Here is a 23,261-nt window from a genome sequence, read left to right as displayed (position 1 = left end):
AGACAAACAGTGAGTTATTTCTTGATACCTTCTATCTGAGTAAGAGTTTGCATGTAGGAATCTGACTTTGGCAGCAGGGTGATGATGATGATGTGATGATCACAGCAGCAACATCTTGGGTTCAAATCCACAGACCAACTGGGGCCTTCCTATGTGGAACTGGTGACCTGTCCAGAGTGCACCTAAGACAGATGGGCTCCAGCCAGCCAGAACTTGAATCGAATAAATGGAGGAACGATGAATAGAATCTGACTTTAAGAAAGTGGTTTTAAATTATGTTAAAACTTGAACATACATATGCGATTATGAAAATATCTTTAGGAAAAACGTTTCTTTTTTCTTCAATTCATTAGGCTACATTTATTTTAAGGTTATGTTGACTTTGGAAACAACCAAATCCCAATATCATTTTTGTTTGTTTGTCTTTATTTCACATTTTCTGCACATGTACCCTTGATTTTTACAGCCTAAGGAAAGAGAAAAGAACTATACCCCACTTCACACATACTACAGCACTCACACCAAAAGACTTCACAGACAATTATCAGTGTTTGTATTTACTCAGGGAACTCTAGAGCTCTAGAAAGCAGATCTGAGATGAACTGGACACACATCAGTGTTGCCCAAAGTCTCAAATGCATCAGTGACGTGTGCAGTTATCGCCTCCTTGTAAATGATACACTCATTAATTCACTTTCATGTAATCAACTTCTGTGTTAACTCTTTGTTACTGTCATTGTTAAGAACTGCATTGACACCATACCTCGAAGCCACTTTGAAGCACTCCATTCATTATTTACAATGTAACTAGTGCACTCGTCTCCCTCTGTTGTCTTCTTTGTAAGCATACAGTAAAATGCCACAGACTTACAGTATTCACATCATTACTCTACCAGCACTGGTAAAGGCCTACTTAGGTCATGTGTGAGTCACTACCTGGCACTTGGAACACTAGTGGCTATTGTTATTGTGGTGCTGTAATGCTCTATAGAGTGGCATTGTGTTGCTCTGTCTTCTGCTGTCACAGACAGAAAGCAAAGGAACTGATAGATTAATGCATGCCCGCACAACTACAATTATATTTACAGTCACCTACAGTGCAATCAATCAGGTTTAAGAACAAGGATAATATCTCATGAATAAAGATGGTGCTTGGAATTGTACTACATGAACACATGCAAAGACAGATAGTGATTCAGGCTCAATCTGGTTTTTGCTTGTTATCATACAGTTATCTGCTGGAGCAATGTGTGATTTTATTAGAAGAAATAGCAGGATCTTTATGAAGTGAAAAAAGGATCATGTATTTTTCTTTGTTCCCGCCGTATAGAGTAACTCAGATAAGGAAAATGAGATGGAAGACAGGACAACACACACACACACACTGAAAAATATGGCACCACATGCTAATGCACACACATCTCCATTGTTCTATTGTTCTTCTCCATTCAGCAGAACCCCTCGTAGTGTTTACATAAATGACTCAAAGGTTTTTCCTTGTAAAACAAGTATTTTGAGGAGCTTTAATATATGTAATGGTACAAATGTAAACACACACCATTTTTCCTCCACAGAGCATACAACGTTTATTGTATTTAACTGGCAGACAGAGAAAGAGTGTTATTGAAGGGTATCAGGTATGACATAATAAAACAAGTTCAGTTTTCAGCCTCCTGTGACGTTTCTCAAGACAACAAAAGAAAAGTGACACTTAATAAAAAATAATTACATGAATCAATGTCAAGAGGAGAAAAGACAGGTTTGACATCATTCGGGGTGGATTTGTGGAAGGTCTTCAGACATTTTAGACATAACCTTTGACTTGTGTGGCAGGTGCCCTGCGTGGACTGCTCTCTCCACTGCTGAAAGTGGGAGAGCCTGGGATTCCGGGAGGACTTGACCCCGCATAGAGCAGTGACCCCCCAATTAGAAGCAAGGCTGATGCCCCCCAGCCGATGTAAAGGGCAGGGCCGAGCTCACGCTTGTGTGGAGCTGCCACATGTGGATCATAGAAATCCCTGATGATGGAGTGGGCAGTCCAGCAGACGGGCACAAGGTAAAGAAACCCCGCGATGGCAAAAAGGGAGCCAGAAATGCGAGCAATGCGGGCTTTAAGGCTGTTTACGCCGATGCATTTAGTGCACTTGACTCCTAGGACCCCCAGAGCCAGAGCCAGGCCACAGAGCAGGATGGACAACACAGTGAGGCCGCGGGCGGCCTGCATGTCGCTGGGCAGAGCCAGCAAGCTATCGTACACCTTACACTGGATCTCACCTGTGCTCTGCACTATGCAATTCATCCAAAGGCCTTCCCAAATGATCTGAGCTGTCACTATGTTGTTACCGATGAAGGCGGTGACCCGCCACAGGGGGATGGCACAAACTATTAACCCACCCACCCAGCCCACGATGGAAAGGATCAGACCCAGCAACTGCATGCCCGTGGTAGCCATGGCGAAAGACAGATGGACTTGTCTCTGATATATTAGTCTCTGCACAGGCCAAACTTATAGTCCCACAAAGAAATGTGACAGTCTATATTGCTCGAAATGCCGTGGTCCACTCCGCCGTCTGTGGATGATGGCGTTGATGAGGTCAGTTTGATGTGGATTGATATCCTAAAATTAACAAAACATAAAATAGTCGCACCAGCCGGGTTATTCTCTTAGTAATCAAACAAGCAGTGCAAGAAAACGCTCAGAGACACACTGGATATTACATCACATGCTGTTGTTATTTACCACAACAACCACTAGCATAACATTAGTAAAGTATGAAAAGACTATTGGAGCATATAGTTATCATAAATATTTGGAATCAGGCTGGGAGGCCTGTTAGATTCCAGTAAGAACTGCAGAGAATAGCTTTCTTTGACATGACTGTGGGTGTCGAGCTACGCCTTGCCGGGTGGTGGATTATCTCAGAAAAACATGAGGAGACTCGGAACACAAGCAGCTTTCATGAAAGCCTGTAGAGTGGGCCAGGAGAACCTGTGTCTTCTGTTTGTTACAGCTACAATTTTACTAATACTGTTTATACGATCCATTCATAACAAGATCGATACATATGCAGCAGGACATTGAGGACCAATGGGATGCATTTTACTATTTAGTTCAGTTATTTAGTTTGAGTTTTGACTCCAGTAAAACTAATTCTGAAAGATTATTGTGATGTTTGGTGCAGATGACAGTGGATAAACCATATTAAAATAACAGAGGGCCCTGGAATATTCCCAGATCTCATTACTAAAATGTCCATTTCATTCCTAGGAAGTTTTGCAGATAACACAACAGAAGAAAAGCCACTTCCAGTGCATACATGTGTTGGAAACTAACAAACTAACAAAGCACATAGCATTAATTTGCTCTTAAGCCATAGTGAAGACATTTCTGACATTTGGAAATGTCCAAACAATATTAATGAAATGGTTATTATGAGGAATATTTACCTGAAATAGAGGTCGCTGAACTTTCACTGCTCCTCCCGGAGATGATTCACAGTTTACGGTTTGCCTGAAGCTCCGTAGGTTTTGTAGTTGAGCTGTGAATGCCTGAAGTTGTGAATGACAGCCCTGAGAATTCAGTTCAGTCAACAGGAAGGCCAGAGAGCAGGGGAGGCTCTCTGTCTCTCAGCTCCAACACCCAGGACAGGACTGGAGATGGGGCTGCCCTGCGAGATGCCAGTGTGTCTGTGTGGCGGTGGGCTGAAGCACGCACTTCTGTGCACGACTGTGTCGGTGTGTGAATGCGTGAATGTGTTTGAGTGTGTCTCCCAGTGCCTGGTGTACGGGCACAATGCCCTGCTGTTTTACTGTGCCCTCCCCCCCGCTTTCCCTGCTTCTCGTCAACCTCTGTCCCAACCCTGCAGCCCCGCGCATCCATCCAACTCAGCAATCCTCTTTTTTCTACTTTCACTCACTTGTTCATTTATGACAGCCATCTATTATTTACTGCCACACTTTTTTCTTTTTTCAGTCTGTTTATGCGTTTCATTGAAGTTTTCAAGTGTACTGACGTAGTCCTTTTGCACCATCTTGTTCAGTAGCCTGCTCTGACAGGGAAAATGTGGCTCATTGTTCAATAGCTTTGTAAATAAATAAACACATTAATCACGCTAGATAAATATTAAGGAGATAACAAGAACCAACAAGTAACTCTTTTTAAACTGGAATGAGGTTTAGATGTTGCAAAAACTTGAGCAGATGACTAGAGGAGCTGCATTTCTGCCTCCATGCATGCGACCAGGACTGAAGAATGGATGGAGCCGATCTGTGAACTTATCCGTGAAGGTCTGAATGTGGACTCCAGAGTCTGCGCAGTAGAAGGACACACGACCTTCGTTGTAATCCAGAAACACTCCAAACTTCTTGGGTCGTTGGTCTAGAGCCAACTGGGTGACAGGAGAGGTGTTTGCAATGTACTGGCCTCCAGCTTTCAGGCTTAAGGTCCAGAAACCATTTGCAGGGCACACTGTGAACTTGCCTTTCCTGTTTACGGACTGTCTGGCAACACCTAGGGTCCATTCTATCTTCTCCCCAACCTCCACTTCCCAGTAGCACCTCCCGCCAGCGAAGCTTTCTTTGGCCAGAACATTTCCCACTCTGTCAAACCTCTTGGGGTTCTCCGGTACTTCCTGAAGCTTATCCGTGTGCCTCACCTGCTTTCTGTCATCTGAGACCCAAAGGAAAGGGTTTGCTGTTTTAGCACTTAGGTTAACATCCACTAAAAAGAAAAAAGAGCAAAGAAAGGAGAAAAAGAGCAAAAAGTCAAGAATTAGTCAAACAGTGCTCGTTCATTTTCAGCTATTCACAACAGCTGAAAATTCATGCAGTTAAATTTTGAACTCAAAATGAAGCTGAATTATGGTTATATTTTTGATATTATCCACAAAAATAATCTTCAATCCCTAATCATTTTTGTAAAGTTGATAAAATGTATTTCTGCACAGCGAGAACCTTACCTGAGTATTTCTCGATTCTCTTAAGTTCTAAAAATGAACAACAGGGGAAAAAAAAGAATGTCAATGAATTTATCTTTTAAGATTGATATGATGCACACAAGATTAAAACAGCACCACCCACCAGCTTTGGAGAGTCTGTTGACTTCTAACTTTATTTGTTCCAACACGTCTGACAGTGCTCTTCTGGTGACTCCAATACAAGGATCAGTTTCTATGGTAACCTTGGACCAGTCCTTCATCTCACAGGGCTAAATAGCATTCGCAGTGTTGGAAAGATTTTACAATTATGCTTCAAATCACATCATCATCATCATGCATTTGGCAGTAGATGGAGATAACTTACCTTGGCAGGTCGCTTCAAGTCGTCACTCTGATCACCAGAGATCTGAGGGTCCGGTTCTTTGGTCTCCTTCCTCAGCTCCTCAATCTCCTGTTCGATCTCTTTGACCAGTGTTTCTACCTTGCTCTCCTCTTCTCTCTGCCTCTCCTCAATTGCAGCAACAACAGCTTTATGGCTCTTCTCCATAGCATTTACAAGTGCAGAGAAGATCTTCTGACTCTCTCGCACCTCTCTGAGGTAAGAGTTCTGATTGGACAGCAACATCATTTAATGATGTACAGATCAAAGGAAAATAAAGAAAAAATATAAATTATGTTATACATGTTTAAATTTTATAGATATTTCCACTCACCTTTTGTAGCCCGAGAGAGTATTTCAGTCTTTCTATCTTCTGCACCCTTTCCTGAATCATTTGGTTAACATCTATAACCTGTGAATGTGCAAACGATTTGCATCAGCACACAAAAATACACTAGATTTATTAGATTAGATTACCTGTTATTAGATAACAGACAAAAGAGTACCGTTTCCTCATCTGGTGGTTTCTGTGGTCGAGACTTCCTGTAGTTTTCAGATATGTCTGCCAGTATGTGGTTGACACTGAGATCAGGCTTGTCTGTGAACAGTCTCCTGCAGTGAGGGCAGTATTTCAACTGATGTCGTGTCCAGTATTTGGACAGGCAGGACAAGCAAAAGCTGTGTCCACATGGTATGGTTACGGGGCTGGTGAAGATGTCCCTACACAGAAAGCACAAGAAGTGCTTTTCAGGGAGCAAGCAGATGGTAGAGGCCATGATCTGAAAAAGAAATTATGTCAGAAAAAGTAAGAAACAGAGCTTTTTCCTGCTGTGCATATTGAAGTCTTTTAAGGGAGTGTTGTGTTTGAATAGTAAAGCAAAGACTAAACCAAAAGTGATACCTAAGAGTAAGTGAGAAGTGCCAACAGAAGTCGTTTGATAAACAAATGCAATGAAACCATCTTGTTAACAGTCCAAACTTAAAAGTACTATAAAGTACTATAAAGTAGATTTGTGTTTTTAACACATAATTGTGTAAATGCTCAATCCTGCATCCAGGATTTTACTTGCGCACTATGACGGTACACAAGTATCAAAAGTACTAGTCACTGTTACTCATATTACAAGATGCTTATCGTATGTTTTATGAATTTTCAAGTGTATTAGTCATACATTGATTGGCCACTTTGTTAGGTGAGTCCGTTTAATTGCTCGTTAACATAAATATCTAATCTGCCAATCACATAGCAGCAACTCATACATTTAGGCATGTAGAAATAGTCAGAATGATGTGAAGTTGAAACTGAGCATAAGAATGGGGAAGAACGTAATTTAAATGACATTCGATGTAGCATAGTACTTGGCAGAGAATCACCCTGGGCTACTGGGGTTTTCCTGCACAACCATCTCTAGGCTTTACAGAGAATGGTCTGAAAAAGAGATTGTATCCAGTGAGAGGTCAGAGGAGAATGACCAGACTGCTTCAAGGAAGGCAACAATAACTCAAATAACTACTTTTTACAGCCAAAGTATGCAAAAGAGCATCTCCTTGAAGCAGATGGGCTTCAGTAGCAGAAGACCACACCAGGTGCCACTTCTGTAAACCATGAACAGGAAACGGAGGCTACAGTTTGCACAGGATCACCAACATTAGACAATAAAAGACTGGACAAATGACTCTCAGTTTCACTTTGCTGCCATGTTCAGATGTTAGAATCAGAATTTGGAGTAAACAAAAGCATGGATCCGCACTCCCTTGCATCAACAGTTCAGGTTGGTGGTGTTGGTGCAATGACCTGTGGGATATTTTCTAATCACACTTCAGACACCTTAGTACCACCACAACCCAAGATTTTAGACACAGATACTTAAGGTTTGACTTTAAAATCCATGCTTATTAAACAACAGTAAAAATTCAGGATTCAGCTCACATTTCGCGTGAGAGAAGGCGGATTTACTCATGGCAGAAATATTTTCACTGGAATTCAGGGCGTCATGTTTTAACATTGTGTTCTCATACAGAATGGATTACTCTCATTCTACACAGACTAAAGAGGCAGAAACAACTGGACATGATTATACTTTAATGCCCTGCTGTTGAACTTTACCCCGTTATCTCTTTCTATCTCTGCGTGTTTTAATTGCCACTGTCACAGCCAGTGTGAGCACCAGCAGATAGATAACAAACAGAGGCAGCAAAATATGCAGTCAAACTGGTATTTGCCAAATAGTTTTCTTGTGTCATGAGGAAGCTACTACTCAAAACAAAAATGAACTCACTAAATTCTCAAGATCGTTTTAATGTAATGTGCAATCCTCAGTTCAGACTCCCTTGTACTCCCTTGTAACATAGGAAACAGTTTACGATTATGCAACATGGCCATAAAAGATTGAGAGGACTAACATGAAATCAGCACACAGGTAACTTTGTGAAAACAGACACGTTTGTTAAAAAGTATTAAAGGAAATGTGATCTTACCTTTACTTAGTCGATCTTTTCTGGGTAGGAGCGGTGTCTGTATGGCTTGTACTTGTTAATTTAGTTAATAATACACAGAAACTTCACTGGTTCACACTGAACAGGTGTACTGAGGTATGTGGATTGTCTAGGAAAGTGGCAGCGCTTTAGACAATGGCGTGTTCAGCTAAGACTCCGCCCTACATGTTATTTGAGTTGCACTTCAACTAATCCACAGCAAGGCACCAGGAAGAGGTGGAGGTTGAATAAAATATAAAGTGTTCACACAAATCTGCTATAAATGTGCTAAAATCACAGCTTCATTTATTTATAATAGGCCTATTTATAGTTTAAACTGGTTGTCACAGTTTGAATTGATGCCACTGGAAACCTTTCAAGTTTTCTGTCGAAATAGTCTCGTACTACACGTATGTTCTTGAGATGAAAGAGGGCTTAAGACGGCTATCTAGTTTGTTATCAAGTAAGTCAGAAAGCTACCTAACCAGAAGTTGGATACAAAGAGTAAGTTTTTTATTTTCATCAGGTCATCAGTCAGTTCCCTTTGTCATGTACGAGGAGCTGCAAAGAAGCGGTTAATAAAGATTGAGTTGAAGTTCAGTCTGGCAGTCGGGGCCATTCTGTTGTCCATATGCTTTATTGCCACCTGTGCTGTTCCCCCTGCTGATCCACCCACTGCACCACCTATGATCCCATAGAGAACCATCCCTCCTGGGCCCTCTATAGACCCGGCCAGCGCACCCATCACAGCCCCCACAACAAAACCCGTCCCCAGGCCTCTGACTAGGGACGTCCTGAGCCAGCTGTTGTCGATCTCCGCTTGAGTTCTAATCTCTGCGCCAATATTAGCCGTATAGGCATCCTTCTGGAAGTACAGCTCCTCTTCCATGTATTGCTTTTCCATCTCAGCCCATGCCTTCTCTATCTCTGCTGCTCGCTGCTTCCTAAGCTTATTCTCCTCCTTCTTTACACAGTCCTCTGCCTTCTGGAAAGTTCTGCTGGAGAAGTAGCCTCCTCCTAACGAGGCAACCATCAACTCTATCTTCTTCAACAGCTCTCTGTCCTGACTTCGATCTCTCCAGTTCTTGTTGAAAAGGTGAAAGCGTCCACCGTACTTCTCGATGAGTTCTCGCAGATGCCAATCTGTCTTCTTCACCCTATCTTCCAAGGCAGCTCTATTCTGATTTCCTTCATAGGCCAGGAGGACCATGGCGTGTCTCAGACAGTGTCTTCCAAAGCGTTCCCTCATCAGTCTGGAGGTTCTCACATCATTGGGGGAGATTTTCTCCATGTCAAAGGCAACAAGAAATGCATGGGGACCAGGTATACATAAGCACTTGGACCTCCTTAGCTCCATCTTCCTCTTAGGTTTAGATATATCCTTATCATAGATGTTTGGTCCATTGATCACTGCCACTCGTCTACCAGCCAGCTCACCGTTGTTCTTTATGCTGCCAGAAAGGCTGGTGACATCCTTAGAAAACACCTGTCTCCCAAGTATGGAATTGGTTAGTAGGAACTGAGAAGGTCCACTGCTACCAACCACCATGAGCCTTAATTCTATGGCACCACCTTTAAAAATGAAAAAAAAAAAACAGAAATTCAATTGGGATCAGATTGATAAAGATATATTTTTTAAGTGTGTAATAAACTCAGAAAACAATAAAAAAAATGTCAAAAGAAGCTACAATATCAGCAATTAACATCATTAACACCATATTGTTTGTGTTTGTCTTATTTTATACTTTTTCTGATATCAATGCAATGCAAAGCATGTTTGAAAAGGGCTGTGTGTGCATGTGTCTGGTTCATCCTACTTTCTGAACATAACTTATGGTACATGTGTGCAGTAAAATCTAACAGTAAGTAGGGTAGTTTGATTTTTATTGTTAAAGTTAAACCCAAGGTTCAACTCCTCCTTCTCCACCTTTAGGTATTTTCCCACAATCCCTGCCTGACATGCAACTTGAGAATATTCCCCTTTGTGCCTTTGTGCCTAGAGCAAAGAGAAACCACATCAAATCCTTTCTTTGTCATGTTTTCATGGTTAATGGAAAGCCTACCTTTCTTCCTTGTATCCATTTGGCAGCTTCACATCACAGATTCAGTAGTTTGTTTGTTTTTTTTTAATTTGGAAATTATTAAAACCTTTCCTTGAACCGACTTCACACATTTGAGTTCGGTGAAAATATATTCCTGTGTGTTTCTCGTCTCTCCCTCTGTCTGCCTCACTGTATCTGCTGATTAGATAACTGGTCACTAGATTTTACATTAAGTGGAAAATGACCTCAGGGCTGGAAGCTGGCAGTGAACATATTCACATTTATTGACATTAATATTAATCTATGTGTAATTAAAGCTTTAGATTTATTACTGATTGAATGTATGAACACTGTCTTATTTTGGAAATTATATTGCAGTAAATTTTATTATTATTAATCCTTTATTTATCCAGGTAAAAATCTCATTGAGATTAAAAATCTCATTTCCAAGAGAGACCTGGCATCATGGCAACAAAATGAGAGCAGGTATACATGCATGCGTTATTTGTTTTGATTTGAATTATCAAGTGAGGATCACACTCATCTGATGATGAGTAGCACCGACATGGATCCATGATTGCAGTCATATCAGAATGATGAAGACATTTATTGCCTATAATCCTGATTTATATTTTTAATCTTTAGTTAAAAAATAATCCGTTTTTAAAGCAGCTGTTCTAGGCTGTGTTACTGTCTGTGTGCTAGGCTTCGGAAAAATCAATATCTCATTAGTTAGTTTCATCGTGTGTTAGTGGGACACACATTTATTTTCCAAATATAGACTTGTGTCTTTATTTAATGTATCAGCTATGCTCATAAGAATTCCCACATAATCTACCAGTGGATCAGCCCAACCATACCCTTGAAAGTCTCTAGGTTGTCTTGACTATGGTTACATGTGTCGGTCCACTGAGTTGGTGCCAGATATTTGTATTATTCAATTCAATTATATACATTGCCAAATCACAACAACTCTAGCTTTAAAGCGCTTTATATTGTAAGGTAAAGACCATACAATAATACAGAGAAAACAGAGGAAAACCCCAGCAATCATATGAACCCATGAGCTATGGCTTTGGTGACAGGAGAGGAAAAACTTCATTTTAGGAAGAATAAACCTCCAGCAGAACCAGGCTCAGGGAGGTACAGCTATCTGTCGCAACCAGTTGGGAGTGAGGGTAGGAAGACAGCATAAAGACACGCTGTGGAAGAGAACCAGATATTAATAATGACTCATGATTAAATGCTGAGTGATGTATAAACACTTAAAAAGGTAAATTAAGAAGAAACACTGAGCATTGTGGGAATCCCCAAGCAGCCTTCCTACAAAGGGAAGGTTTACATTAGGACTGAGGGTTATCTGATCCAGCCCTAACTATAAACTTTAAGCCTTAAAAAAAAGTTTTAAGCCTAATCTTAAAAGTAGAGAGTGTGCCTGTCTCCCAATGTCTCAGAGCAGAGTGCTCTGTAGAGGTGATAGAGTACTGTGAGGTTTTTAAGATAAAGTGGGGGCTGAGTATTCAAGACCTTTTATGATAGGATCAGAATTGTAAATTCGATTCTGGATTTAATAGAGAGCCAATGAAGACAAGCTGTCTCTTTCTGGACCCTGTCAGAACTCTTGCTGCAGCATTTTGGATCAGCTGAAACCTTTTCAGAGAGTTTTAGGACATCTTGATAATGCTGAATGTAGTTCAGCCTAGAAGTAATAACAAGCAGTTGAATAGGTGTGCCCAACAAAGATTACTTATGATTCATAGGCTCCTAAATAAACTGCATCATTTTCAATATAAGGCCCATATAAATCATATTTTAATCAGAAATAGCCTAAAATCAGCCTCTAAATCATAGAATACGTACTAACAATACTATTCACCTTCCAGCATGTTGTCAAATTTGAACCATTTAAACTTTGACAACAGCAAAAATACCCTACGTGTTATAAATATTTAATACTGTTTGATTCTTTTGCAAATTTTATATATAGTGAGTCTATTTGGGGTCAGATTTGACCTGTATCTATCCAAATGTATTTCAGATTCACTACCATTAGTAAAATCAAGGAAAACTATGAATTTTAGGGACTCTTGAAACTTCAAAACTGTGTGTGCCTTGTCTGTTATGGGGTGGTGGTGACAGAGTTCAAGGGCCACATTTGACCAGGTTAGTGCAAAGAAAGAATAGGAGTTATAATATATAACCCTACATGACAAGCAGAGGTCAAAGAGTGCCTTGATGCCAATGATTACCAATTTCACTTCACAGAGAGAGGGTTCCTGGTTAAATCCTGGCTAGGGCCATTCAGTATGAAGTTTAAAGGCACTTTGAGTGGTTAGAGTGGAAAATGCTATATAAATATGAGTGTATTACAGTTAGACCTGAAATGTCAAAAAAAAGAAAAGAAAAGAAAAACAAAGAAATAATTAATTTTGATAGTCTCATAGTTACATAACACATGTGCAAGTCCCACACAAGCAAGGAGTTCATTAATGTTGCGATAATAATGATAACTGCAGATGGTACTTACAGAGATTTGTTATGACATAACATTGATCGTAGTGTTTAATGGTTGTAAAGGTCATACATGGTTATATAATAAATCCCAAGAGTTCAAGGAGTTTCTTTCCATTTCTACTTTAGCGTTAGAATATATTTAAATCCTTACCGCTGCAACGTTTTCACGTTTTGGGTAAAACTGGAAAAGATGTTGTGTGAAAATACATATTTTTCACCAAAAGCAAATGTTGCAAACCTAAAAACCTGGCTGACCCTCTTGTGCTTCGGGTATTTCTTACTGTGGTAAAACAGCGCCCCGCTGTGGCCAAACCGGGAACATGAAGAGGAAATCGCTCCATGTATTTCCGGTTGGAGCGACTTGACGGCACCTTCAAATAGCGTAAATACAAAGTGAATTTACGCTATTTTGTAGCTACTTTGTTGTCACAGAAACGCATACCGTTTGAGTGATGAAGCCGGGTATTGAAGTAACCTCTGGTTCGGGTCGGAGAATGTAATCTCCCGTGGCGAAACAAACGCTGTCTCCAAAATGATGAGACGCACATTAAATGCGGTCAGTCGTGTCCTCCCTCCCCGACTGCAGCACTTCTCGGTCGGAGAAGTAACCGAAGATGTGTCTGAATGTGCGGCTTCTCCACAAATCACAGAGCGCGCGTCTCTTTATGTGCACGTGAGCTATAGCTTCTTTTTCTGAGAACATCACGCGCACATGTATCCGTAACTGCATGTTGACTCACCTGATTTAAGCATAAGTGGGCTGTGTCATGACTATAAGGTTCTTCCTCCCCCAGTGGCCTTACTGTCTCAGGAGGTGCTCCTACTGCAATTTCAATAAGTACATATCCAAAGAGAACAATGACCATATCATGACTAAGTGCCTTCAGATGGAGACTGAGACACTGCTGCGACTCAGTCAAGTATCCTGGTATGTGCATTTATTAAACCTGACAATCAGTAACTGTAAACTGCAGCTGAGATCACACTCTGGTTTTCATTTGTAGCATCACCTCAGTGTTCTTTGGAGGTGGGACTCCAAGCCTGGCCCACCCCTCCATCTTTGCTGCGATCCTCGAGACTGTTTCCAGGCAGGTGAATCTCTCGGATGAGGCCGAGGTCACCCTCGAAGTCAACCCCACTCCTGCGGGAAAGTCCAGGTTAGAGGACTATTGCCGTGCCGGGGTGAACCGATTTTCCATCGGGGTCCAGGTGAGCGTAATCCTCGGGTGCTCATGAAAGCCCATGGAAAAGCAGGGCCTTCCAGCTGTTTTACTCAAAGCATTTAGTGGTTGGTTGCAACGTTACACTCAAGGCCTATCATTGTGTTCATGTTTTTTTTTAAATTCCCTCTTCTGTGTGATGACATTTATTTAAAACGCACTTTTTGAAGTTTAGTCCTGTCAGGTCCAAATCACACATCTAGGGTACCAGTGCTTGTTTCTTTTGCTCTGCATCATAGACATGAAATTGCATGCAATGAAAATTGCAATTTGGATTTTATATTGTAGATTTCAGTTGGAACAGAGCTTAAATGTGTTTTCAGAGCTTAATCTTTCCATCTGTCTATCTCCTGACTCGATAATATTGGAAAAATAACACAATTCAAAAATGTTGACCCACTTATATGTATTATGAGGTGATGTAACTCTGAAAATTGCATTAATAATTTGATTCTGAAAGGGTAAGGTGAGAACTTTTTTCATTTTATGGAACAACTCTGATCAAACTTTCTATCTTCAGTCTTTGCAGGATGATGACTTGAAAAGTCTGGGAAGAGACCACGACTCCCACGAGGCTTTGCAGACTATCGAAGAGGCCAGGAGGCTGTGCCCTGGTCGGGTGTCGGTGGATGTCATGTTCGGACGTCCCAAACAAACCGTTGAATCCTGGGAAATAGAGTTGTCTAAGCTGCTGAGGGTGTGTGATGATCACGTGTCTCTGTACCAGCTGACCCTGGAGCGAGGCACTCAGCTTTTTAAACAGGTTGAGTGCGGTGCAGTGACGATGCCCTCCGAGGATGTGACAGCAGAAATGTACCAGCGCGCCAGGAAGACTCTGCACCAGCACGGCTTTCAACAGTACGAGGTGTCGAATTTTGCAAGACATGTAAGTCTTTGCTGTAACAAAACCGTACTTTAACGCTTCACCTTATCATGCATCCGTTTTATACACAAAAATGATATGTTAAATCGAAGGAAGGTTCGGAGAATGAAAAGAGAAAATAAATAAAAGAAAAACACTTCCTTGGTACACTTGTTTAAATGCTTATTAACACAAATACCTAGCCAGCCAATCAAGTGGCAGCAACTCATTGCATTTAGGCATGTAGACACGGTCAAGACGACCTGCTGAAATTCAAACTGAGCATCAGAATTAATAGAAGAGCGCTGATTTCAGTGACTCACAATGTGGCATTGTTATTTGTGCCAGACAGGCTGGTCTGAGTATTTCAGAAACTGCAGATCTGCTGCGAGTTTCCCACACAACCATCTCTAGGGTTTACTGAGAATGGCCTGAAAAAGTGAAAGTACCACTCAGCAACACTTCCTTGGTAGAAAATGCCTTGTTAATGTTAAGAGGTCAGAAGAGAATGACCAGGTTGACTTGAAGGCAACAGTAACTCAGATAACCACTCGTTACAGCCAAGGTTTGCAGAAGAGCATCTCTGACTGCACACCACCCCAAATCTTCAAGAAGCATGCCAGATACCATCCTGTCAGCTAACAACTGGAAACTGAAGCTACAATTCCCACGGTCTCACCACAATTGGATAATAGAAGATTGAAAAATGTTGCCAGATCTGATGATTCTCAATTTCTGCTGCAGCTTTCGGATGGTAGGGTCAGAAATTGACATAAACATGAAAGCATGGATCCATCCTGCCTTGTAGCAACAGTTCAGGTTGTTGGTGGTTTATAATGGTGAACGCCACAGTCTATGTGAGTGTTGTCACTCATTGTGTCCATCGCTTTACGACCAGTGTCGTCATCTTCTGATGACTGCTTTCAGAATAACGTGCCATATCACAAAGCTCAAGTCATCTCAATCTGACTGATAGTGGCTTCACTGTTTACAGTTCATGCAAAAAAAAAGTCTTCCTTCACTCTTAATTGTAAAAAAACAAAATCCGTACAACAAACTACATGTTCAGTCCTCTGTTTTATAGGCATCCATATTTTTCTTGTATAATTTAGAGTCATCGGATGTTTTCGAGGTTATTGAGCGAGATTTAAATGTCCAGTTCTATCGAAAACCAAAGATTTATATTGTTTTTCCCCAGCAGAGTCTACTAAGTTGTATTTTTAAGCTTCTTTTTAACTTTGTGTTTGGTTTTCTGTCTTCATTAAATCTCCGTAATATGACAGTTTTACTATTCTCCCTCATAAACACTCAGTAAATGTTTTTCTCTGTGTAATGTAGAACTCAGTGAGTCATCACAATATCAGCTACTGGAAAGGCAACCAATACATCGGTGTCGGCCCAGGTAATACTTAGATGTAAAGCACTAAATCACTCCGGTTATGCTCCTGTTGGAAACTGTGCTTTTTATATTGTTGTCTCTGACACAGGAGCACATGGGCGGTTTGTTCCTCTGGGGGAGGGAGGTGTTGTTCGAGAGGCCCGGACCCAGACTCTGGAGCCTGACGTGTGGATCCGTGAAGTGCGGCATTGGGGACACGGGACGCGGAGGCGGCTTCAGCTTGGCCATCTTGAATTGTACGCCGTTGCACTTCCAGGCAGAGACAGATGCCCAGAAATGCTCTGAGCATGTGAAATGTAGCAGTGAAGTCTGAGACAGTCCACAGTGTAATTTCTCACACTGAGCGTTGAGGCCGTGGCACATGTGCTTGTTCTCTCAAACATTCTGTCCTTGTGAGATGCTATTATGAGACTTGTATTCAGGCCTTTTACTCTTTCTGTTCTGTCCTTGCTGTTCTGTATTCAGTTTAAGTTATGAAAGATGTTTGCTTGGCAGATTGGAGGTGGTGTTGGTGATGGGAATGAGAATGACTGAGGGCATTAATCATAAGGTAAAGCACACAAAATAAATCTTTCATTGTATTTTCTGTCACGGCAGATAATGTTCAGTTCGCAGAGACTTTTTTTTTTTTAAATTATGTTAACAGCACTGGGAGATGTTCAGCCCACAAACTGGCCTTGATGAAGTTTTTGGTGAATCCATTGTCGTCCAAGAGTTGCTCCAGAGCGGACAGCTGATTCTCGATGACAGGTGACTTATGATGTTTAATTTTCTCTTTAAGTTTCCTTACCTGTGCGGAAGCCAACCTAACAATTGTTTTTATTATTTGATAATATTTCCCTTATTATATAACTGTTTGGTGCATGAGGTGACAGAAAATAAGGGGAATAGTCTGTTCTGATTTCCCCAGCACACGGTATTTAAAACGTCTCTACAGCTTGAAGGTTAAATCATTTGTGTCTTTTTTTTCTTTTTTCCTTGTCAGGGGTCTGAGGTGCTCCTGGGAAGGACTGGCCTTACTGGACAGCATCCTTCCAGCTCTCCTGGTGGAGCTGGAAAGACAAATTTCCCCCAAAGCCTCACAGGGACCACTCTGAGTCTGCTGGCAGACAAACCAAGAACACCTCCAACCTTCAATGACACAAATGTTTATAAAGCAGATACGCTCGTGGCTGTCAAAACATATAAAAACCAACAGTTTTGTTTGGTACACCTTTTAAACGTGTTAGTGAAGGCTCTTCATCATTTTCCATACCATTGCAAACATGACTTTATCTTTAATGACTGCAGCCCAGCAGCGATCGAGCATATTGTGTTATGTCCGTGTTGCCTCTCCCACCGGTTAGAACGAGTCTTGGATTTAAGTCTCCAGATGCTTTCATGCAGTCATTACTACAACGGATACACTTTGCACTAAAGCTTTAATTGCTGCTGTTGCTGTCGTTTAATCATAATTATACCTCTGACAATAAACAGGAAATTATTTTGGATTGATGTCATAGTCTTTTGAGCAAATGTACACGGTGAGTGGGAAGTTTTAGAGGGTGAACAAATTATATTATACCAAGTAAAGCCTCCGAGTAAGCAATCATTTTGTTCTCGGACTTGATTGATATCACTGCAGGTGCTGCATGTCTTCTCAAATCCCTGGAAATCATACCAGATGGATGAACATTAATTTCCTGGTGAGTAAAGGGATATATATATATATATATATATATATATATATATATATATATATATATATATATATATATATATATATATATATATATATATATATATATAGCTTTAAACTGATCCCAGCTCACTTGTAAGTCTCTACATTTCGTAATCACTGTCGAGTTTGCCTAAAAAGAGCTTTGAAATGTGGTACTCCTGGAGAGAAGTGAGACATTTGTGTTGTGCATACAATAAAACTCCCCCTCATGAGAGAATAAATAATAAATATTTAGTCCATTTAAAAGGATTGAGTCTTATCTCAAGGAACTTTACTGTCATGAGACATATTCAGACATTATTATTTTTCCATGAACTAGGTCTGGAAATACAGATCTTTATGATTCAACTGTGTATTGAAAACCCAGCTAGTGCCCTGTCACTTAAAAAGTACATGCGGGTACATCGGCACCTTTTAAACCTTGTTTGTAGATTGAAATCTGGTGACTGGAGGCATGTTGAGCACCAGTTTGAGATGATTTAAGCCTTAGCAGCCATTAGAAGATGGGTTCACTGTGATCAGAGGTACTTAAATCCCCTTTCGTTCCCATTCTGATGCTCATTTGTGAATGTACCAGACAAATTTGTCAATAAACTTTTAGTTTATCTTTCCAAAGTGGGTTTTATTGATCCACTTCAGTTTTACTGTTTGGAGAGGTTTATTTTAAGCAAATATACTGAACTTCTTGTCAGTGTCAGTAATATTAAATGCCGAGTTGAATAATCGTTGTGCTCTCTCCATGGTGCTGATCTCACTCCGTCTCTCTCCTTTCGCCCACCTTCCCCTCTTTAATAAATCATGCGCTATCACTCGTTGTTTCCTCCAACTGCCATGGTGACACACAAGCGCGTACACCACCTCGGCTGATTAATAGGCATTGTAGCACCTCTGTACTTTAAGCCATTCACTAAGCCGTGGGCGTTCTAAACAAACCGTGCAAAAACTCTCGAGACTGACAACAGATACTGGAAGATGTTGAAGGTCTGCGTTTGAATCATCCACCCATGGCTCTGAACTCCCTCCCACACTCGAGGTTTTTACATCATCACTCGAAGAGAATTGACTGCTTACGTCAGTGTGCGTAATCTGGCCGTGCCCGTCTCTTTGTGAAGAGATTCTTAAATTTTTTGTAACAAACGGAAGGATGGAAAGCAAGGACACAAAACACGCAAGATAGTTGGAAATATTCAGCTTTTATTACAGGGTTATAGAACAGGGATATACAAAAAAAACACGATAAGAATGCACTGGTCCAGCCAGGTGCTACAGAGTATAACTCTTTACGTATACCATATTGCAGCGTACTACTACAATTTGTTTGTCGAGAAGTCTCACAATTCATTGAATCTGACACTTCTCGGGTTTGTTGTGTTTGGTGCTTGATCCAAGCACGAGTTGCAGGTCGCTGTTGAAGCTCGGGCGGCGCGCCAGAGGGTCCACTGCGGCACAGGGCGCAGAGAGTACCCGCGTACGGCTACCCCTCCTGCCTCGCTGGCCGACGTACAGCGACCGGTAGGTGAGGATGGGTATGACCTGATGTCGCGATGGACTAGTCTCGTGAGGTAGTCCACCCAGAGAGGCAAGGGCTCTGAACATCGCGTCCAGCCCGGTGCCGGTTTTAGCAGAGGTTTCGAAGAATGGGATATCCTCGCCGAGGATTTTCCCCACGTCTGGCCGTCTCACGACTCTCTCTGAGTCTAAGTCCCCTTTATTACCGCATACAATGACTGGCACTCTCACTGGCTGTTTTAATTTCAGCAACTTTGCCTTAGCAGCTTTGATTTCGCTGAGCAGCTCACAGGCTTCACTCAGAGATTCTCTGTCATCCAAACTGAAGACGAGCAGAAAAATGTCACCTGGAGAGACAAAGAACATCAGATGTAAATTAAGGTAGTTAGCATTCATTTTCAAAATATAAAAAAACAACATCCCTTAAAAACAGATTTAATACAGCACTGATTCCTAACCTGTCAGGATGGATAGTCTGCGTTTGGCAGGGAAGTCCCTCTCACTTGCCGCATCCAGAAGATCGACCTGGTATGCCTCTCCTCCTATGTGGAACAGCTTTCTGTGGAAGTCTTCGATTGTGGGCTCATAGCTCTCCTCAAAGTCTTTCCCCATGAACCGCCGGAGAATGTTTGTTTTACCCACTCTGGGCGCACCAAGCACAACTATTCTATGACAATTTCTGGGCTTGGTCAAACGCAACTCCAGCAGGTCCACGGACCTCTTCGGGAGTCGATCAGCCGACACTTGCCGATTGCCAGAACTTGAGGATCTACTCACAACTATCCTCGTATCCTGCTGTCTCCAGCACCCCTTAACCTTTTTGACGAGCCCCATGCCTGTCGCTACGTTTGAGACTTTGGGGTGCTGGAGCACTGGACCGAGTGAGGTGCTCTGAAGATCTGGGTGCGTAATGCTTGATTGTAGATGCCCGGTGAGAGAGTTCAACATTTCGAGAATGCCATCAACGGGAAGATAAAACTTCTCAGTTGTGTTCATCTCTTGTGCTCTTTCAAGAGTCTCCAGTCACCGAGAGGCAATCACAACCTCATCAACCCAGTTGCTTTCCCATGTGTCCAGCGAAACAGAGCCGAGTGTCATCTCTTATACACCCACAGTTTCTGCGTCAGCAGGCTCATTCAAAATGCATTCCTTTTATAGAAGCACGGAGCCCCCCACGGCCCCCGCTTGTGAAAAATATTCCTTTGGAGGAAGACAAAAGTGCTAGATTGGTCTAGAAATATACAGTAGACTTTTTTCAGTTGGTGCATTGCAGCTTTCTGAAAGTTATCCGGATTGTTTTAAATTACGATCTTACTTTGTTGGGGGGGGGGGGGGCACGAAACACTCTGATCTGTTCTGGCACGTTTCTATTTTTAGCATTTGACCTGCAGGTGCTTCCTGTCTAATTCTGGGTAAATGTTTGGTAGACAGAGTACAGATAATTGCCAATATCATGGACAATTGAGGTGTGACGTGCGAGCGCAAATTAATTTTGTTTATCCTCTTTTCCTGAAACGCTGTCACGGAGACATTAGCCATTTGCCGTATATATATTTATATCTGTTATTTAACAGTTCCACAGTGTTTTCATAACAAATCCCACTTAACAACACATCCCTGCACCGCCCGACATAAATCTGTGCATGACGGATTTTATTATTCCTGAACTGTGATCGCATACTCTGGAAGTCCCTTTATTTTCTGAATTCCTCACGACTTTTTCGAGTGTTGAAGCTTGAAACAGAGCAACTCTTTGCTTTATGAATCATAGATGACCTGGCGATGAGTCCTCTGCAGAACCTCCGGAGTCAGAAAGCTGATGTTATTTTTCCACGGTACACTAACATATAAATCAAATTTGTATTTCTGGAGGAGAGATATGCTGATGTTTTAGGGAGAAGGTGAATCACTGGAGCATACCAAATCATTTGTGAGCTCAGTGCAGAAGTTAGAACATGATACAAAGCCTTTTTTTTCCCTCCATCAAACTATTCTCAAAATCCAAGGACACTTTGAATGGACAGCCCACATAATGGTTTCTTTCTTGAACCTGAAAAACATGCAGTTATATATACAAGACTAGCTGATCGCCATGGAGATTGCAGTCTCACTCTAATAAGTGCACTTTAGTGCTACAGCTGAAAACCATGTTGTGATGAATAATGTATAAGCAGCCATAGTAGCTGATAATGTACTAGTAGATGGTTGGTTTCTAAATAGGTGCTATCAGCAGTACATAATGGAACACTGATATACTTTTAGAAATACTAATGGGGTGCAAAAGTCTGAGAGAGCTCGTGAATATATTAGCTAGTTTGCGTTTTTCGAAATTATATTGTAAAATTTTCCATTAACAATAACAGTGAGCTTAATAAAGTGAGCAGAAACACGAATCCACGTATTTTAGTGCATCTTTGGTTTTGATCAGAGCATATACTTGAGATTCGCATTGTGCAAAATTTGCAGATTTTCTTTTTTGTTTTCAGGACATAAGAAGGAGACAAAAACACTGCCCCTAGAGGGCACCAGAGACAAACAGATGAAGTTAGTTAATTAACCAGTGGAAAGGAATTGATTATGGTTATGCACGTCATGCTGCTTTTGTTGCAGCAGCAATTAACTAAAAGTAAATTATTATTCCAATTCATACACATTACAGGACATTACACCCATTTTCAACCCTGCTCCTTTGTCTTGCATGGCCTCTTATTTTAGCTGTTGTTTTTAGCATTCTTTGCTTGATGTAGCAGTTTACCTAAACAACAGCCTGAGCCCTCCTTTGTCAGAGTTCTTAGTCAGAGTGTCTTATCCTCCCTGGTGTGTTCCTTTTGTGATTGGTCTGGTCTGGATGCCACTTTAGATTGCTGACTCTTTTACTACATGCTAAATGTAGTTTGGTGCTGTCATGCTCAAATAAGCAAGGCTTTCCCTGAAAAAACAATGTTCCTTGAGAGACAGCATATGTTGCTCCAAAACCTATTCAAATTGTTTATTATTATTGTTTAATGGACCTTTCACAAATGAGCAAGTTATCCATGCTGTTTGCAGCACCGCACATGATCACAGATGTAACCTTAGAACTGTGCACTGAAAACAAGGCTCTCTTCTTTAGCTCTGATGTCACAGCACCCAGCTTTTAAAAAAAATATGTTGCTGGTACTGAATTAAATTAAGCATATATTTTTTTCAAATACTTTTAAATATGCTGTCAATAAAAACAGAATACAATGATTTGCAAATCTCATAAACCCACATTTTATTCACAATATAATAGAAAACATATAAATGTTTAAACTATAAAGACATTTGACATTTTTGTGAAAATTTGAGCTCATTTAGAGTTTAATAGCAGCAACATCTCTCAAAAAGTTGTGATCAGTGCAACAAAAAGGCTGGAAAAGTAAGTGACATTAAAAAGAAACAGTTTGAGGAACATTTTTCAACTAATGAGATTAACTGGCAGCAGGTCAGTAACATGATTGGATATAAAAAGAATATCTTAGAGAGGCAGTTTCTCAGAGCTGAAGATGGGCGGAGGTTCACCAATCTGCAACAAGCTCTGACATGCAAAGAAGAAGCCATATGTGAACATCACTGGGACACACTGCCGTCTTTGTAACATAAAATACGGAAACAAGACCAAGGGCTGTCGGACAAGAATGGAACAACATTCCTCTCCCAAAAGACTGCCATGAAATTCAAAGTGGAGCTAATATTGTTCTTATAATTGTACATTTGATATGTGTTCTATGTTCCACTGTGAATAAAATATGTGTTTATTCTGTATTTATTTACATTTTACAGAGTCTGGTAACTTTTGGGAATTAGGCTTGTGTGCCAAATTCTTAGTTTTAATCATGTCTGTAACAGTTTTAATAAACTTTATGGTTAAATTATATTTAAATTCTTTGCATTATTACACTATACAGTTGAAAAAATCCAGCTTTTTTTTTTGATGAAATAGGATGTCATATTAATATCCCTGAGACTTACTATAGCTATAACCACCATAATCTAAGTCTTCCTTTCAGTGTAGTAATTTACATTATACACACTCACTGTAATGGAGGTGTCCCCAGGAGGTATAAGACTGTGTTAATAGATTAATGTCTCCAGAAGTAACACATGTGCACACACACTTGAAGTCTGATTGCCTTTCTTGCATGACGTCATCACTGGCCGTCCTCTCTCCTCCCCCTCTGTT

The 23,261-nt window shown here is 41.0% G+C and overlaps 5 protein-coding genes across 6 annotated transcripts; 1 reads left to right on the top strand and 4 right to left on the bottom strand.

The window, feature by feature from the left end:
* Window positions 1-1,507: 1,507 nt before the first annotated feature.
* Window positions 1,508-2,452, bottom strand: cldnk (claudin k). The gene has a single exon (XM_085454400.1). It carries the CDS (start codon window positions 2,450-2,452, stop codon window positions 1,805-1,807), a length of 648 nt encoding a protein of 215 aa, XP_085310526.1. The 3' UTR covers window positions 1,508-1,804.
* Window positions 2,453-4,175: 1,723 nt separating this feature from the next.
* btr02 (bloodthirsty-related gene family, member 2) lies at window positions 4,176-7,981 on the bottom strand. 2 transcript variants are annotated; one of them, XM_085454397.1, is made up of 7 exons: window positions 7,795-7,981; window positions 5,823-6,095; window positions 5,651-5,728; window positions 5,302-5,544; window positions 5,080-5,206; window positions 4,959-4,985; window positions 4,176-4,720 (listed from the first exon to the last, which is right to left on the bottom strand). In XM_085454397.1, exons 2-7 carry the CDS (start codon window positions 6,090-6,092, stop codon window positions 4,176-4,178), a joined length of 1,290 nt encoding a protein of 429 aa, XP_085310523.1. In that variant the 5' UTR covers window positions 6,093-6,095; window positions 7,795-7,981. The 2 variants fall into 2 exon arrangements, with proteins under 2 accessions (XP_085310523.1, XP_085310524.1); XM_085454398.1 differs by lacking the exon at window positions 7,795-7,981 and having other exon boundaries at window positions 5,823-7,785.
* Window positions 7,982-8,106: 125 nt separating this feature from the next.
* On the bottom strand, window positions 8,107-12,895 carry LOC146711532 (GTPase IMAP family member 4). The gene is made up of 2 exons (XM_085454399.1): window positions 12,790-12,895; window positions 8,107-9,363 (listed from the first exon to the last, which is right to left on the bottom strand). The coding sequence occupies exons 1-2, from the start codon at window positions 12,893-12,895 to the stop codon at window positions 8,339-8,341; spliced, it is 1,131 nt and encodes a 376-aa protein (XP_085310525.1). The 3' UTR covers window positions 8,107-8,338.
* Window positions 12,880-17,318, top strand: rsad1 (radical S-adenosyl methionine domain containing 1). Its single transcript, XM_085454396.1, has 9 exons — window positions 12,880-13,020; window positions 13,142-13,275; window positions 13,352-13,556; window positions 14,088-14,453; window positions 15,768-15,831; window positions 15,917-16,064; window positions 16,324-16,378; window positions 16,475-16,578; window positions 16,814-17,318. The coding sequence occupies exons 1-9, from the start codon at window positions 12,880-12,882 to the stop codon at window positions 16,923-16,925; spliced, it is 1,329 nt and encodes a 442-aa protein (XP_085310522.1). The 3' UTR covers window positions 16,926-17,318.
* A 1,414-nt stretch (window positions 17,319-18,732) lies between these two features.
* Window positions 18,733-20,172, bottom strand: rasd2a (RASD family member 2a). Its single transcript, XM_085455449.1, has 2 exons — window positions 19,516-20,172; window positions 18,733-19,404 (listed from the first exon to the last, which is right to left on the bottom strand). Exons 1-2 carry the CDS (start codon window positions 20,051-20,053, stop codon window positions 18,887-18,889), a joined length of 1,056 nt encoding a protein of 351 aa, XP_085311575.1. The 5' UTR covers window positions 20,054-20,172; the 3' UTR covers window positions 18,733-18,886.
* Window positions 20,173-23,261: the final 3,089 nt, after the last annotated feature.

This window comes from Copadichromis virginalis, linkage group LG4, assembly GCF_057382275.1.
Source record: "Copadichromis virginalis isolate Kocher_CV1m ecotype Utaka linkage group LG4, C_Virginalis_male_GT1.1, whole genome shotgun sequence".
Taxonomy (NCBI): Eukaryota; Metazoa; Chordata; class Actinopteri; order Cichliformes; family Cichlidae; genus Copadichromis; species Copadichromis virginalis.
The sequence above is the reverse complement of the archived record's forward strand: the minus strand, read 5'-3'. Positions and strand labels throughout refer to the sequence as shown.

Excerpts from the sequence above, each read along its gene's own strand:
- cldnk (XM_085454400.1), bottom strand. The coding sequence starts at position 2,452 with ATGGCTACCACGGGCATGCAGTTGCTGGGTCTGATCCTTTCCATCGTG.
- btr02 (XM_085454397.1), bottom strand. The coding sequence starts at position 6,092 with ATGGCCTCTACCATCTGCTTGCTCCCTGAAAAGCACTTCTTGTGCTTT. Across the intron at positions 5,729-5,822 it reads AACCACCAGATGAGGAAACG|GTTATAGATGTTAACCAAAT; the intron begins GTACTCTTTTGT and ends GCACATTCACAG. Across the intron at positions 4,986-5,079 it reads CAACAGACTCTCCAAAGCTG|AACTTAAGAGAATCGAGAAA; the intron begins GTGGGTGGTGCT and ends GTTCATTTTTAG.
- rsad1 (XM_085454396.1), top strand. The coding sequence starts at position 12,880 with ATGATGAGACGCACATTAAATGCGGTCAGTCGTGTCCTCCCTCCCCGA. Across the intron at positions 16,065-16,323 it reads CAGCTTGGCCATCTTGAATT|ATTGGAGGTGGTGTTGGTGA; the intron begins GTACGCCGTTGC and ends TTTGCTTGGCAG. Across the intron at positions 16,379-16,474 it reads CTGAGGGCATTAATCATAAG|CACTGGGAGATGTTCAGCCC; the intron begins GTAAAGCACACA and ends TTATGTTAACAG.
- LOC146711532 (XM_085454399.1), bottom strand. The coding sequence starts at position 12,895 with ATGTGCGTCTCATCATTTTGGAGACAGCGTTTGTTTCGCCACGGGAGA. Across the intron at positions 9,364-12,789 it reads CCGGCTTCATCACTCAAACG|GTGGTGCCATAGAATTAAGG; the intron begins GTATGCGTTTCT and ends TCATTTTTAAAG.
- rasd2a (XM_085455449.1), bottom strand. The coding sequence starts at position 20,053 with ATGAACACAACTGAGAAGTTTTATCTTCCCGTTGATGGCATTCTCGAA. Across the intron at positions 19,405-19,515 it reads CAGACTATCCATCCTGACAG|GTGACATTTTTCTGCTCGTC; the intron begins GTTAGGAATCAG and ends TTGTCTCTCCAG.